At 34.1% G+C, this 16,462-nt stretch overlaps 1 protein-coding gene across 1 annotated transcript; it reads left to right on the top strand.

Annotated features, from left to right (window-relative positions):
* The first annotated feature begins 3,378 nt into the window (after positions 1-3,378).
* LOC110701550 (exosome complex component RRP4 homolog) lies at positions 3,379-15,740 on the top strand. Its single transcript, XM_021879183.1, has 7 exons — positions 3,379-3,533; positions 4,033-4,078; positions 4,177-4,277; positions 7,521-7,662; positions 10,128-10,184; positions 15,016-15,081; positions 15,684-15,740. The coding sequence occupies exons 1-7, from the start codon at positions 3,379-3,381 to the stop codon at positions 15,738-15,740; spliced, it is 624 nt and encodes a 207-aa protein (XP_021734875.1).
* The last annotated feature ends 722 nt before the right edge of the window (positions 15,741-16,462 follow it).

Below are 16,462 nucleotides of genomic sequence, written 5' to 3'. Positions count from 1 at the left end.
TAATAAGATAATTAATAATTTTGTTTAGGCTAATATGATTATAATTCAAGTGATCGCTAATAATAGATTTATTTGTGCATTAACATTCAACCAACATAGATTTAATAGGTTTAGGAGTAATATATTGATTGTATGTTAGTCAGAAACACATGAATATGAGAAGAATAATGTATAGACCTATTTTTAGGGCAGGTATAATCTCTTTTAGGTTGGATTTGTACCTTCATCCCCGAATATCCAGTCATGGTTTCAGACCATTATAAAGTTAGCGATCTCATGGATCGTGAAGGGGTGTAACCTTAACCATGTGAACGGTTTATAAGTTCCTAAAACTTGTTGGCGACTCTTTTATTCTAGTTTTCTTCCCTTTGGACGCCACCATACTTAAATGTATGATCACAGTGGAGCTCAATTGTGGGATGCTTGAAATATTCCTTACATTTTTTTGGCGACTCCACAGGGGAGAATTTCTATTTTAATTCCTAAAATTTATTTTGGCAATAATTTAGAATGAGTGGATGAGACTCAAAAAGTTCTAAGTATTCATGTGCGTAATTTTGATTGACATTATTGGCATACGTATAAAAAGGTCCGCATTGGATAGACCATCCGTAATGCATCAAAAACATAGGATTTTTACACGTAGGAAATTTTGGAAATATCTTTCACAAATAGAATCAAAATAACGCTACAAAAAACTGGAAAATTCTAAGAACATAAAGCTGATGAGGCATGTAGGAACTGGTGCTAAGAAAACAGTGTCCGTCGTAGTGCGATGGCACTTCCGCTGTGCGACAGCAATGTTGCGTGGCGACAGGATCATTGTCTCGCGACGGTCCTTGTTGTCTCTCGCTAAGTTCTTCCAATACCGAGCCAGAAATCTACCTTATTTCTTTGATCAGTTCTAGTAATGTTTGCTCGATTTTAATTCCTGATTGAGTTTTTCTCACTTTTCTGAACCCATATGTGTTCTACATATGGCTATAACCCTCTGGGAATTAACGCTCCATCTACCCAATCGAACACTCATTGCAACGAATGGTACATCCGAGTTTGTGAATTCACCAAACCATGGAAGCAAGTTTAACTTGCGGGGTCCCATCCATACGCGCCAACCCTTCCAAAGGTAAGGCTTCCGCGCGATGCATTCGGACTCATAACAATGGACCGTATTTTGACTACCCTTATCCTTGAACTTTAAAGAACTAGAGCCATGATTAGGTTGCAAACTCATTGCATCATGTTGTAACTATTTAACTACTTGTGCATTATTTACTTGTCCATATTTTTATGTGATGAAACTAACCGTATGGTTTAACTTATGATTATAAATATGCTTAAATAAGCTAACCAATGACTTAAAGACTTTGCTTAATCAATTGATTAATTAATTTGAGCTAATAAATATATATATATAATCGAGTAATAGTTCCTTTGAGTTAACCCGAATTTTTATTCCCATATACTTCAAAAGCATCAACTTGTTTTGATTATAGCCAGAGTTCTAGGAAGATTTACAAGTGTTACAACCTATTAATTTGTATCCCCGAGTTATATCTTTCATTTGGCATTGGTTTCGTTCAATTCAGATTCACATATTAAAAGTTATAACTAAAATACTACAGCCAGTCCATTTTAGTGCACATACGTGAAGTCTTTACTTAGTCTTTGTTTGAGTCTAGTCACATGGTCATGACACGAGTCTTGAACATATCACTTACACTCATAAGTATTCACACACTTTGTACATACTATTTTCACTTCATGACCATGTCTTAAGTTCATGCATGAGTCTTTCTTTCCGTCATTTGAATTGGGGGTCCACGCTATTCCTAAATTCTTCCACATCTCTCCATCTACATCACCTTCTTCCTACATGCTTTCTCCATACATATTATTCTCCTCATTTTTCCATGATCTTTTCCCATATATGCATGTTTAATCGAGTTAGATTCAAATAATTAATAATAAACATCCATGACTCCCCTTTCCACAGTATTTGGTCAAGAAGAGAAGGACGCTTAATCAAGGACAACACACCTTTGTTCAAGTTCTACTCTTCGATAAGTCCATCAGACACAGGAAAAAGTTCGTACTAATGGCTTCCCAACAAGAAGTTGATGAGTTAAGGAAAAACATGAACAATCTAACCGAGATGATGAAGACCCTTGCTCTTCAAGTTAATGACCCTGCGAAACAACAACAGATGGAGAGAATGGAGGAAAGCTTGAGCAAGCTCTCCAATGACTATAAGTTCTAGGGGATTAGCTCACAAGAGGTCTCGGTGGACAAGGAAATTCTTCCGGAGAAGTTCAATGCCAATGACATCCCTAAATTCAAACCAACTGACAAACCCTACTTTCACTTAATAGCCTTTGAAACTATAATGAACATTAAGGGGATTGACAGGAAGGTTTTCCATGCTTTGTTCTCGCTATCTCTAGAAACCGTTTTTCAACAATGGTTCTTTTCCCTTGAAAAGGAGAAAACCTCTTCTTGGGATGGCATAATAAATGCTTTCATAAATAAATACAAGTGCAACGTTTAGGTTGAAACTGATCATAGAGAACTTGAAATGTTAAAGCAAAAGGAGAACGAAGGATTTACTTATTTATTCAACAAGTGGAGGGAGACTTCTACTAAGATGGTTGAAACTCCTACTGAAAAGGAACCAGTGAGGATGTTCATTAAGAATCTCCAAGACAAATACCAAAGGCACCTAAAATATCAATGCAATTTAAACACTTTCAAAGCTATCTATGGCATAGGTTTTGACATTGAAGATGACCTTGCAAAACAAAAAGCTACTAACCATAGTAAAAACAGCGGATGGAAAGGAAAAAAGAACGACAATCCTTCTTCTTCCGAAAACACCTACTCTAGCAACAATGTTAGCACCTTTGACCTTAACAAAGTCTTAGCCATGGATAACCAAAGACCTAAGAAGCAACTAAGGAAAGAATTCACCCCTATTGGGATGAACTACGATATCGCTTTTGATCGACTCCATGCCAAAGGACTCATCACTCCTATTGGACCTCTTTAAGATCCAGCACCCAAAAACAGGTCACCTAACTGGGATTCTAACGCTCATTACAAGTACCATCAAGGTAGAGGGCATACTACCGAGAGTTGTTGGAAGCCGAAGGAGGCCATCCAATGTTTGATCGATAATAACAAGCTTCCCATACCTCAAGCTGGCAAGAAGGTCGAATAATGATAAATTACAAGACATAAGGCGGGCTTCAACGACAAGTATGCAAAATCTGAGCTAGGGTTTAAGGATTAAAGCAATTCTCTATAACTAAATTCAAAGAAAGAATCAAACAAATGCAGAAGTAAAAGCTACTCTCATAACAACAATAACCGAAGAAGAAAATGAGAGAAATAGAATTGTCATTGACTCAAACCCAAAAGATTCGACTTCAAAGAGCCCTAGAAAAACTCCAATCTCTCTCCTCCAAATCCGCTGCCAACGCTTCAGTCACCGTTGCTGACACTATTTCTGTCAACAATGAAGATAATATCCTCAAGTATTCTTTTCTCGAATCCCTTATTTACATATAATACATCTGTTTCATATTATTTGCAACGATTTGATATAACAATTTTTTCACCATATACCCATAAGTTTCTTGTTTATTCACCATATATCCATGAACTTTTGTAAATTCATCGTATACCCCCAAGTTTTCACAAAAAATCATTGTATACCCTTAATGATTAATGATTGTTAACTTCGTCAGTTATTAGGGTTAACTATGACCCGAAACCACCTTAAATACATTCCCTTACTTCCGAAACCACTCCCATTTCTTGTTTCCACCCCCAAAATCACCTCAAATTTTGTTTTTTCATCCTCAATATGAATCATACAAATATGATTATGGAGACTTGGAGTGGTATCAAGGATTGAAGAAAGGAGAATAGTGGTTTCAGGGGACTGGGGGAGAGATCTAACGTAGTTTCAATACATAATTAACCAATTCCACTCATCTCGTTGTCATTAAGGGTATATGGTGATTTTTGTAGCAACTCAGGGGTATATGGTGAATTTAAAAATCTTCATGGTTATATGGTGAATAAACAAAAAACTTAAGCGTATGTGGTGAAAAATCAGTTGATATAAAACGTGAGTAGAAAATGTTTAATCATCACTTTTTTTTGTTTTGAAAGGGACATGGAACATTGGAACTTGACGGCGAAGTGGTTGCAACTGTGTGTGGTCCTGTCGATCGAGTTGATAAACTTGTTATTGTTCGCTCTTTGCTATCCAGGTTCGCCAATACAATAAGTTTGAGAAATTCTGTTGTTTTCATGCTTGAAAGTTGTTTTTTAAGTTATTTTAATGAATTGACTGCTGTAAGTATAAGCCTGATGCGGGAGATATCATTGTCGGACGAGTTGTTGAGGTATATGCATGAGAATTTGTCAATTTGATGATATGTTGTCAGTTTTAATTAGCTGCTTATTGTTGGTTTAATTGTAACACCCTAGAAATTTCTTTCTCAATACCTAGTTTGCCTTGTTTAAAACTTTAAATTGGAATATCTAAGATATTACTGCCACCGTGAAAACGACTCATGCAACTATCAAAGACACACAGCGGATGACAAATTTCAAAACCATTCAAAACAAGTCAACTTGAAAAGTCAACCAACGAAAGTAAAGTCAAACGAAGTAAAATAAAATCAACCTACAACTTGGAACCATTATAGGCCTTTATTAAAACCAAACCAACTTTAAAACTTTTGTGTTAGTCATGCATAATAATATCATAAATAATTAAAGCATTAAACACATCATATACTTATAAAAACTAGCATGATTCACTCTTCACTCATTCCCATTCATGAATATGGTTCATCACCTAAAAAGCTTATCTCTACTTGTTTCCACTACTCTCCATTAAAAATGGGTCATCATAGGGCCAAGATAAAGACAAGGCCAATAAACACACAAAACACACAATTAGCAAAGCTGAGTACATAAGCGTAATTAAGACACTAACATGCATTTACCTATCAACACACAACTTCCCTTGTTGCACCTATTTTTCAAGCATGCAACACTCAACAAAACTTCTCAACTAGACAACTACATAAATTATATAGCGTTGATTATGCATCGAACGGGTTTCCATCTAACCTCCCCTAATAAATTAAGGTTACTGACACGGGAGCTAACCGTGTCAGCATAAATAACCACTCGTAAGTGGCGGAATTCCTGCGCATAACAATAATAATAATAATAATAATAATAATAATAATAATAATAATAATAATAATAATAATAATAATAATAATAATAATAATAATAATAATAATAATAATAATAATAAAAGGAATGTACAACGCCCTGTACTCCAATAGAAGCTATGGTTAAATATAAAACCCCATAACTCCCCTCATATGTTCATACTCAAGGTATATACGTTCTAAGAGTTTTGGTGCGTAATCTCTTTCACTTTACGTTATTTACATATTATTAAACTTAGTTATGACTCTCAAATCATAATCATTCAATCAACAATAATTATTCAAACAATCAAACATACCAATTTAATTCTTGAATAATTAGTGACCGCATAAAATTTAATGTTGAACCCTTTTTAAATCTACCTCGGTGCCAATGACACCTTAAACGCATAAAGCGCCACAAATCCTATCCCTCGGTGTTAAAAACACCTTAAGTGCATTAAGGTACCAACATATAATTTATTCCTCATGTAGTTAGACACTTACATAGCTCCTTTCCCATGCTTAAAGCATCAATAAAAATTATATGAACCATAATAAAATTTCCTTTTAATATTCCAAGCCAAATTAAACATTTAGTTTTATTAAACATGCTCTCTAACATGCCATAAATAAAAGTGTGGTTCATAAACAATATTCCAAACTATAATTTTCCATCCATAAATCCATCACAAATAAATCATGCTTCATAATTCAATCACCAACAACAACCAAATCATAATTTCCATTCCAAATCTAGCATGATACTACTCGTAATCAATTAAACACCTTTAGCATGCTACTACATCAATAAAATTATGCTAAGTACGCAAACGTACATTGTATACGATCATAAAATTGTCACGACTAATAGAAATCACTCACTTCAAAGTCTCCTACAATTTAAAATCATGGAAGAGTATTCAAATCCTCTCAACACAAATTTCCAGAAATATATACTATTATAAAACCCCTCATAATTTAATTAAAACAAGCTGAAATTATATTTAAAATATCATACTTTAATCCCAATTAATGGGTAATTAAAATTACTTAAAGAAACTTGATTTTAAATTATCTACCAAAAATTCTAGCACTTTATTTTAATTAAAACTTGTTGTAATTAAGCCTTAAAACACTTTAATCAAAGGTTTAAACCATTATATATCATAACCCTTTAATAATTTATAAATCAAGAACCTATGGTTTCAAAAATTGGGGTTTTTCAATTAAAAATAAAATCTGAAAATTTTACATGATACTCATAATCAAACATCAAAATCAAATCACAAAACTCATAATCAATAATTAGATCTATCATTAAAATAATTTTAAAACAAAAAGATTTAATTTTTTTTGTTCGAAAAGGGGGGCAGCCGACAGCCACCACGGCTGCTACCAGCGTCGGTGGTTGCCTGTTGCCGGTGGCTGGTGCTGCTGGTGGCCGGCGGCCCACTGGTGGTGGTGGTGGTGGCCGGCAGTGAGGATGAGGTCGAGAAGGGGAAGGGGGAAAAAGAGAAAGGAAAAGGAAAAGAAAAATAAGGAGAAAGGAAGAGAAGTTTACCTTGGGTTATTTTCATTCTGGGCAAAGTTTGATTTGCCTCAAGTGTTGAATATTTATACCCTTTTTCTAGAAACCCTTCTCCCTAAACTTTCCTTTTTTAATCTTTCTTAATCCCTTCCCTAATAAACTTTACAAAAATAAAACTTTCTTAAATTAAACCCCAACTTATATAAAATAATTAATTAAATAAACTTTCCTTTTATAAAATATTTCTAAACTTATTAAAATGAATAATTAAAATACTTTAAATAAAACATTTTAATTTATTTAAATACTTCTCAAAATACTTATTTTAAATAAAATACGTATAAAAATACGAGGTATTACATTAATGCTATAAATTTATTTGTTAAGTGTATGATCAAATGAACATATAGTTGTTGAAATAATTTGTAATTGTTGTATTTTGCTAGCTTAGTGCTATGAATTAAACTTAGATGGTATGGAGTATAACCTATACGTAGTACTTCTTCCATTTCATTTTAGTTGACATGTTTCTTTAGGCGCGTTTGCCAACATGAAAAATATCGATAGGCAAAAACTATAAAAATTGATTTTTATAAAGTGTATTTTGAGAAAATCTAACAAGTCTTGTGAAAAGAGGGGATATGATGGTTTGTAGTGGAATTAATGGCTTGTAATTTATATGCAATTTATTTCGTTTTTGAACTATGACATGTTATTCTACTTGATATCTGCTCATTATATTTTTTTCGAAGTTTTGATGAATATGAAATGTTAGCTAAATTTGAAAATGAATGTCAGGTTGCTCAAAAACGGTGGAGAGTTGAGATCCATTTAAACCAAGATGTTGTTCTTATGCTTTCTTCAGTGACTTTACCTGGTGGTATCCAGTTATATGTTGTTCTTAACTGTTGTTAATGTTTGTTTGTCCACTCTGTCTCTCCATGCTTTGCATTGTTACTCGGAATTTCTTCTATTATGCACCTTTTATTGAAGTATATGACACTCTATTATGAAGTTATAACTAATATTGAGTTGAAAATTTTGCTGCTTCTTGGATGGTTATTTATATATCAATCGTTTTACTTCCAATAACTTTTAAGACTCCAAAACCTTAGGCATTAGATTAATAAATTGGACTAACCGGTTTGATATATCTATGTACTTATTAAACCTATTTGTTTTTCTCCGAAGTGTACTCTCTTCATTGCTCAATGGTAAGTTGAGCTTTCTTATTTCTTTGTGAAAATGGTTTAAATAAATTCTCATATCCAACACCAAACCATGCATCAGGGCATCAAGTACTAATTTGTGATGTTCTAATCTTTAAATTCTTGGGAACAAACCTAGAAACTTTAAAAATTGCACCTTGTGAACTGTTATTGACATTTACAAATTAGGATCGGACCAAAAGTGTTTTAAATCTAGCATGTGAAGCACCAAGATGAGTTGGTTTTCCTTGCTCAACCCTCCAAATTGTTTGCCTTCATTTAGGTACTTTTAAATACAGACATGTTTTACTTTACCCTACTATTGTTATTAGACTTTTAATGTGTTTATTGGATTACTATGTTCTAGTAACTAGTAAGGGGTTGATATGTATTACTCCATCAAACCCTTCTCATCGAGTACACTCAGGGAAAAGGAAAGGGGAAGGAATCAAGAAAGAGATAGGGAAGGAAAAGATTGTAAATGTCTTTACTGTAATATGTTGTTTGGGTTAAGTGGTTGACAAAACACAACAGTCACAAAATACTGCAGAGTATCTTCCTTGCCTACTCACCACCTTTTCTTTTAGTGTCTAGTCATCATTTTTTCGTCCTATTATCCTTGCTTCCCCACCAGCTTCCCTCACCACCCGTTGCAGCTGCAAACTCATTGTAATGTGTCTCTGTTTGCTTTCACTCACAACTAAACATGGGCAACGGGCCGTGCCTGGCCGTGCCGCGATGGGGGTCGTGCCTGGCCGTGCCGCGGTGGGGGTCGTGGCGTGCCGGCTCCACGGCGGGCCGTGTCGTGCCTAAATTTGGCACACCCCAGTCCACGGCACGGCCTACGTGCCTGGCGGGCCGTGTCGTGCCGGGCCGCGGGCCAAACCGTGCCACTTTAATTTTTTATTTTTATAAAAAAAATAATAAAAAATGTAAATAAAAAACGATATATATATATATTTTTTAGTACAACTTAATTTTATATAAATAATGTGATTAATTTATGTTTATGTTAATGTTAATATATTTTGTTTTGAACAACTTTATTTTAATTTAGGTTATATAAATTATTTATCTAATTATGTTTAAGTTTATATAAACAAATAAAAACAATTTTATTAATTTAATAAAAAACAACAATGCATATAATAATAAAAAAAATACGAGTGCGATAATCCGAAAACACAAAAAATTGAAGAATAACTTATTTTATTATATGCCAGTAGCCGGTATGATAAATCAATAATATAAAGAATTAATTATAATTAAAAATCGTACAATAGTGTATAAATAACTTCATTTATTATACGGAATACGAAGTTCGATAATACAAAAATTATACAATAGTGTATAATGTAAATATGTAATAATATAATTATTATTTCGTCTTCATCTTCATCTCCTTGTGGTTCAAGTTCATCGCCCAATTGAGTTGATTGAGAAGTATGAGAACTAAAAGAAGTCGACGTTCCTTCATCATCATCGTCGTTTTTTGCATAAGTACGATCTTGAGAACGAGTTTTGGCATCCAACCAATCCTTGAAGCAAACACACATTTCAAGTGTTTCGGGTTTTAGTCTTTTTCTTCTATCGTCTAAAACCATCACGACGCACTAAAAGCTCTTTTGGAGGCAACGGAGGAGACTTGGATAGCAAAAATATCACGAGCCATTGCCGACAAAATTGGATGTTTTAGAGTTTGTGATTTCCACCAATCAAGGATGTCGAGGCCAAACTTCTCTTCATCGTCCATGCCTTTCATGAAGTCGTAACTTGGGTACATTTGCAACTTCGAAACATTGCTTTGTGTTCTCTTAGTTGATGATGATTCCGTACCTGAAAACTTGGACATCATGTTAGCAACTTGTGCAAATAAACCTTTGGACCATTTACTTACGTTTTTGGATGTTTGAGAAGGGGCAAATCGAGACATGGTTCCATATTTACTTTCATAAACTCTATATAAAGAGAACAACTCATTAGTGACCTTATTTTTAAATTTTTCAACATCATCTTCAAAATTCATGTTACTACAATAAATATCAATTAATAAAAAAGTGTCATCATATTTTTGCCTAGGATCTAAAATAGAAGCAAAAATATAAATCATAGGAATATCATTTTAATATTTATACCATTTTTCATCCATAGATGGAAGATATCCATGAAAATCATGTTGTGATCGGTGTTCGACAAAAAGTTGTGCAAGTAATTAAACATGCATTGCTAAGAAAAGAATGGGAACAAGGATTATATACAGAAGAAAAATAATGTGTCATACTGTATAGTAATTGTAAAAACTGCATATATGTTTCACAATTAACCCAATCATCTTCTAGTAAAGCACATTGTGGAAATTTCATATTATAAAAAAGTGTTAAATGAACCTTGTATTCGATGGCCCGACTCAACATATCATAGGTGGAGTTCCACCTAGTTGGACAATCCGGTGCTATTTTTATAGTCTTTATCCTTTGTTGATTGCAAAAACCTTTCCATTCTTGATAACTCAAGTTAGAGCTATTAATAGCCATAATACCATTCCTTATTTTGTGATAAAATGGACCAATTGCTTGTGTTCCATCCTTCACACATAAGTTAAGAACATGACAAATGCATCTAACATGAAGTGCATCCCCATATAATAATATTACATCAGTCAATTGGGGTTTAACCAAATTTGCACTATATGTCATAGAAGTTGCATTATCGAAAGTCATACAAATGATTTTATCCCTAAGACTATATGCATCAATGGCTTCCATTAAATGATGAGATATGTTAAGACCGGTATGAGGGTATTCAAGCATTTTAAAGTGAATGATGCGTTTTTGTAACAACCAATCATTATCCAACCAATGACAAGTAACATATAAATAGTGAAGTCCGTATCCACTATCCCAGGCATCGACAGTTAAAGAAAATCTACTAGGAAGATTAGCCAATTCATTTACAAATTTCAATTTATACTCTAGATAATTCTTTATGACAGCAGATCGAACGGTTTTTCTGGAGATTTTTTTGTGTTTGGGTTGCAGTGCTTGGTTAATGTAGCTGTTAAAGGCATCATTTTCGACGAAACAAAAAGGTTGTTTGGCATATACAATCATTCTCCCAAGTTCATCCGTATCTCTCTCATAATTGTAAATGAAGCCTTGTGGATGAAAATGAGAAATTTTAGGTTGGGTTGGACTATTAGATGGTCCGCCACATTTTTTTGAATGTCTACTAAGGTGTCCCGTCCCTCCCTTGGTATCGGCCGAGAGAATTTTACCACAAGTCCGACACCGGGCTTTGGTTCAATTTTTACTTAATTGATAATGTGCCCAAACTTCACTCTTTCGGTTGGTTTGAGCAAATTCCTTTTCGGTACACCACTCTAATATGTTAGGATTTTGGGTGTTAGGCATTTTGGTGGATTGTTCACTCGACCCGAAGACTACCTTGGGTATAGGAATAGAAAATTCATGTTGTGATCCGTATAAATGAGGTGAGAATTGAGTTTGTTGAAATCCCGAACTAGACATAGTCCAAGGAGCCATATCATCCATTTGTTCGTACCCTCCCGTGGTTTGGGGATGAAAGAAAGGGGTGGAAGTATTTGGAAAGGGCATGTTAGGGGAGTGAATGGGCATGTTGGAAGGAACGGTGTTAGGGGTTGAAGTGTTTGGGTTTGGTGATTCCCTACGTTTTGACTTGACTTTTCTAGAGGAGGAGGAAGTATTCGGGTTTGATGCCATGATATTTAATAATAATAACAACAAAAATAATAATAGAAATAACAATACAAATTAACAATAACAATAATAATAACAATTAACAACAATAATAATAACAATAACAAAAAGAATTAGTAAGTAGTTTTTATATAAATTAAGTTTTCAAAAATAATTTTCACTAACAATCTAAATTATCCACAATAAAAACAGAAAGTAGTTTTTATATAATTAAGTTGTTCCAAGAAAACAACAACAACAACAACAACAACAACAACAACAACAACAACAACAACAACAACAACAACAACAACAACAACAACAACAACAACAACAACAATAACAAATTAAAATAAAGTTGAGTTAGATCTTACAATGACAATTCAATTGCTTTCCCAAATTTATAATATTTCGAACTTATAATTTCCAGAATTTATAATTTCCCGAGTGTAAATATAAGATTTTTTTTTTTGGTAGTAGACTAATAATAGTAAAAATGTAAAATTTATGAGTAGGAATTTTTTTTTCTTTGCACAATAGAGAAAGAGAGTAAGATTTAAGAATTTGAGAATAAGAAAATTAGAGAATAAGAGAGAATAGATGAGTTGATGAATTGTGAAAATTTTGGAAGAAGAAATAGGGTATTTATAGGGATTTTGGGTGGGAAAAATGGCAAAAACTAGCCGTTTTAGAGCTGTTGGGAAACGGCTAGTTCCAACGGCTGGTTGACACGGGTCGTGCCTCGTGTCGTGCCCGTGCCACGTGCCGGCCACCGTGCCGCCCGCCGTGCCCGTGCTAAAACTACATTTTTAGGTTCAAGGCACGACCCACGACCCACAGGTGGGCCGCCGGGCCGGCGTCGTGCCGGGCTAATGCCGCCTGCGTGCCGGCACGGCCCGTGGCCACCTTTACTCCACTACACCTTTTCGACTATCACTTAGATTTTAGTGGTAAAATTGTATATAGTAAATATTATGTGAATGGATAGGATGTGCTTATTTGGAGAAAGAGACACTAAAGAAGAATGATAATGCTAGCTAACCTGTTTTTTCCCTCATCCAATTATGCTAACCTCATTAGTATGTTAGTGAGATAAAGGGATTAATAAAAAATATATATAAATCAATGCTACAACCTCCATGATTGTTGATGTACGATGTTAACCACCTTATCCCTGGGATTGGAAAATTATTGCGACTTGACTTAGTTAACACTGCCACATTGACACACACGGTGAAAAGAAAAGAAGAAAATAATAACTAAAGAGAGGGTGACTGGCCAATTGGCCAGCGCTCTAAGTGTCACTGATGTTGAGATGAATGGTATTAGATGCATTTTTTAGGTGTCCAGGTTCTTCTTGCAAGGTTGTCTCCACTTTCAGAGTATCATATATGCTTATTCTCACTACATCTGGTCTTTTGTTATACTTAAGCCTGCCACAGGGGAGCTCGCTAACAGATGCTTCTAGGACATGGAAATCCTATTGTTTATAAGGCCACTTTCATCTTGTAAAGTTGTTATTGATAAGCTATTTTATCTCTTGCTTTCCTATATGTTGATAAGAGTTTCTGTTATCACCTTTAAATGAATAAGGAATTAATATTACCAGTAACATGCATATTTGTGAATGGGTCTTGGGAATTGTAGACACCCATTTGTGTCTCCCCAAAACCAAACCTAGTGATGAGTACCTTTCACGTCGAATCATAATCGAATGAAGTGAAAATGTGGAAAGTCTAGTGTTGCGATTGAGTTTTTAATTCTTTTCTTTCTCTCTGTTTTTGAAAAGCTATTTTAAGAAAACAGTCAATCTAGTTTGGTTTGGTCCATAGCAAGGGTCCAATAATAGAATAGTTGGATGGGGCTTGAAAAGAGCTTTCCAACGATATATTATAAGCCCAATTCCGAAGAGTAATGAGGAAGTTATGGTCAAATTACTAAACTGGGCCCGGTTTGATTTTTATATGCGGCCCAATGATCTAAAGGAGGGCCTAATATTGATTTATCATTCCTAATGCAATTAGAATTGATTTTAGTCTTCTAGATTCTTCTAGAAGATTCTTTTCATTCCTAATTTAATTAGTATTGATAAATTGACTTTGGTTAACTTTTTAGAGTTTTAATCAGAATAAAAGAAGTGTTTTTAAGGAAAATACAATTTTTCCCTTCTGTACGGCTAAATTTTATCAAAATTAAGAAAACGCATGAAGCTGGTTTCTAGTGACTGACGACAGGATTAGTGCCTGGCGCTAGCCTTAGCGCCTGGCGCTAATGTCTGGTGTCTAGAGCTAAATCGTTTTATTCTCTTCGAAACTCTGATTCGTTTTTCTATCCATCCGGCTAATTTCTCTATAAATAGCCTCCTAAAAACCTCTGTTTTCCATCATCAAAAAAATCATCAATTCTCATCAAATAATCATAAAAAAACTATTAATTTTCTTATTCTCTCTAGTTTTCAAGATTCTCTTGATTTCTCTCTCTTTAGCTTTTGCATACAAAATTCCGCATTCACAAGATCTAGACACACCTAGCAAAATTCGAAGTTGACTTCGCCCTAAACGTGAAAGGTTTTAATTTCTGAGGGTTTGGTCCCAAATCTCTATTTCAATTATTTAATTTAATTGTTTGATTTTATTATTTTCCTTGAAGTTACTAACGTGTGTATTTTGTTATTAGAAAGAGATACGAGGCATCCAATTCAAGTAAGTGCTTCAATTGATGTATTGATATTATGATTTAGAAATCATGTTAGGATGTTTTGATCTTCCTAATATCATGTTTAGGGTAATAACTATAATTTCTAATATCAAATATGACAATTGTGATTCCTGCGATGCTTTCTATTTCCTTCCTAATATTCATGTTAGTATCATGTTAGGGCTATATATTTTATCTTTGATGTTTAGTGACATGCTAGGGTTTGTTATTAATCTTGTTAGTATCATGCCTAGGATCTTGCTATTATTAACATGATTATTTTGGTTATGATTATAATAGTGATTATTATAATTGTTATGATTTATGATTATTATTATGTTGGGGTGTAACCTTCACCCTGTGAACGATTTACAAGTTCCTAAAACTTGTTGGCGACTCTTTTGCTCTATCTTCTTTTCCTTTGGACGGCACCGTACTTTAGTGTATGATCACAATAGGGTTCAAGTTTGGGGTATGCTTGAAATATTCCCTACAGGAACCATAGTCATAGTTGATTGGTCAATGTTGTAAATTTTGTTTGAAAAATGATGTGCTCATCTATATATGTGTTTGCTTTCTGAAATCAACATGGTAAAATTTAATCTTCAGTTTGTTGTCATTGCTAGAGGCAGCGTATAACAGTTGATGAACTCAACATGAGTGATATTTTTGTAGAGAATGATGTTATTTCTGTAAGTTTCTTTGGTTTTTCAGCTGTTTAATTCTTTGGTGTATGACAACTTCAAGTAATCAAATTTCTTTTTTTTTTTTTTTTTTTATATTTATATGCCTTCCGCACAGGCTGAGGTTCGTAATAGTCAACTTTCAAGCTTTCTATTCTTCAATCATCCTTAACGTCTCTAGTTTATTGTTATGGGAATTTGGGTATATATAAAGTCATTTTCCAGGAAGGGAGAGTAATAAAGGGACTTGTGGGAAGCAATAATGGAAAGCTGTGGCATCATTTTTTTTCTTTCTTTTTTTTTCTTTCCCTTCGTTTTTGTGGAAACATCCTATCTTTTATTTGGGCCTTCTCCTGTCCTTGAAAAATTTTAGGTCTTCATCTTAGTGCTTAGTGATTCAAATCACCATTTCTAGAATATTATGCTGCATAGAAGGATTAAGTATGTAGTTGTTAATGTTTCTTTTATGTTCATTTGTAATTGCTTCAACATAGAATGAAACAAGAACATGTTACACTTTATTTTGTAATTATTAGGACCCTGAATTTTAGGAATAGTACCAGCAAGTTCTTTTTTACTTTGTTTTCATTACTTGATGCTTGCTGATGCAGCTTGAGAGGGGTCAATTGATCATTGTCCATTCCTATTTGGTGGAAAGACGCAAGTAGCACATCCACCAGTTAGATCAGTATGGAGTTCTCTTAATACTTGGTTGTAATGGTTATGTCTGGGTTGGGGAACTCACTGTAGAAAAAGACAATATGGAAATGGATTATGTGAATGAATCTGAGAAAACCAATGCAAATTCCATTAGCAAAATGAATCTCGATGAAAATTACACTCCCTTGGAAACAAGGCAGAACATATGCAGGATTGCTAATGTTGTTCGAGTCTTGGCCGTTCTGGGCTTCAATAGAAATGTTGAAGTTGTATTGGAGTTGTGTGATTTGAGTACCTCATTGAATCTTGACATTCACGACATGCTTGGGGCAGAGTTCTATGTTGCTTAACGATCCAGGAGATCGTCAACTCTAATAGGTCTGGAATCATGACTGGAAGTTCGTGGATGAAGGTAGAAATCCAACTTAAAAGAGATTGAACCTGCCCTAATAATAGGCCTCTACTTTATTCTGATCGTATTTATGTGCGCTTTCTGACTAACATGCAATCATTAGGATTAACCCTAAACCTGTTTATCCTATGTTGGTTGAATATTAATGCACAAACAAATCTATTATTGGCGATACACTTGAATTATAATCACATTAACCCTAAACAAGATTATTAATTATCTTATATAAGCGTGATTACAAGTACCAATTCCCTTTAAACATGCATAAAAGGTGTGATCAAGCAATAACAAATAAATATCAAGTTGCTAAGAAAGAGG

Source organism: Chenopodium quinoa, unplaced genomic scaffold, assembly GCF_001683475.1.
Source record: "Chenopodium quinoa cultivar QQ74 unplaced genomic scaffold, ASM168347v1, whole genome shotgun sequence".
NCBI classification, from domain to species: Eukaryota; Viridiplantae; Streptophyta; class Magnoliopsida; order Caryophyllales; family Amaranthaceae; genus Chenopodium; species Chenopodium quinoa.
This window is presented reverse-complemented; position numbering and strand designations above follow the sequence as displayed.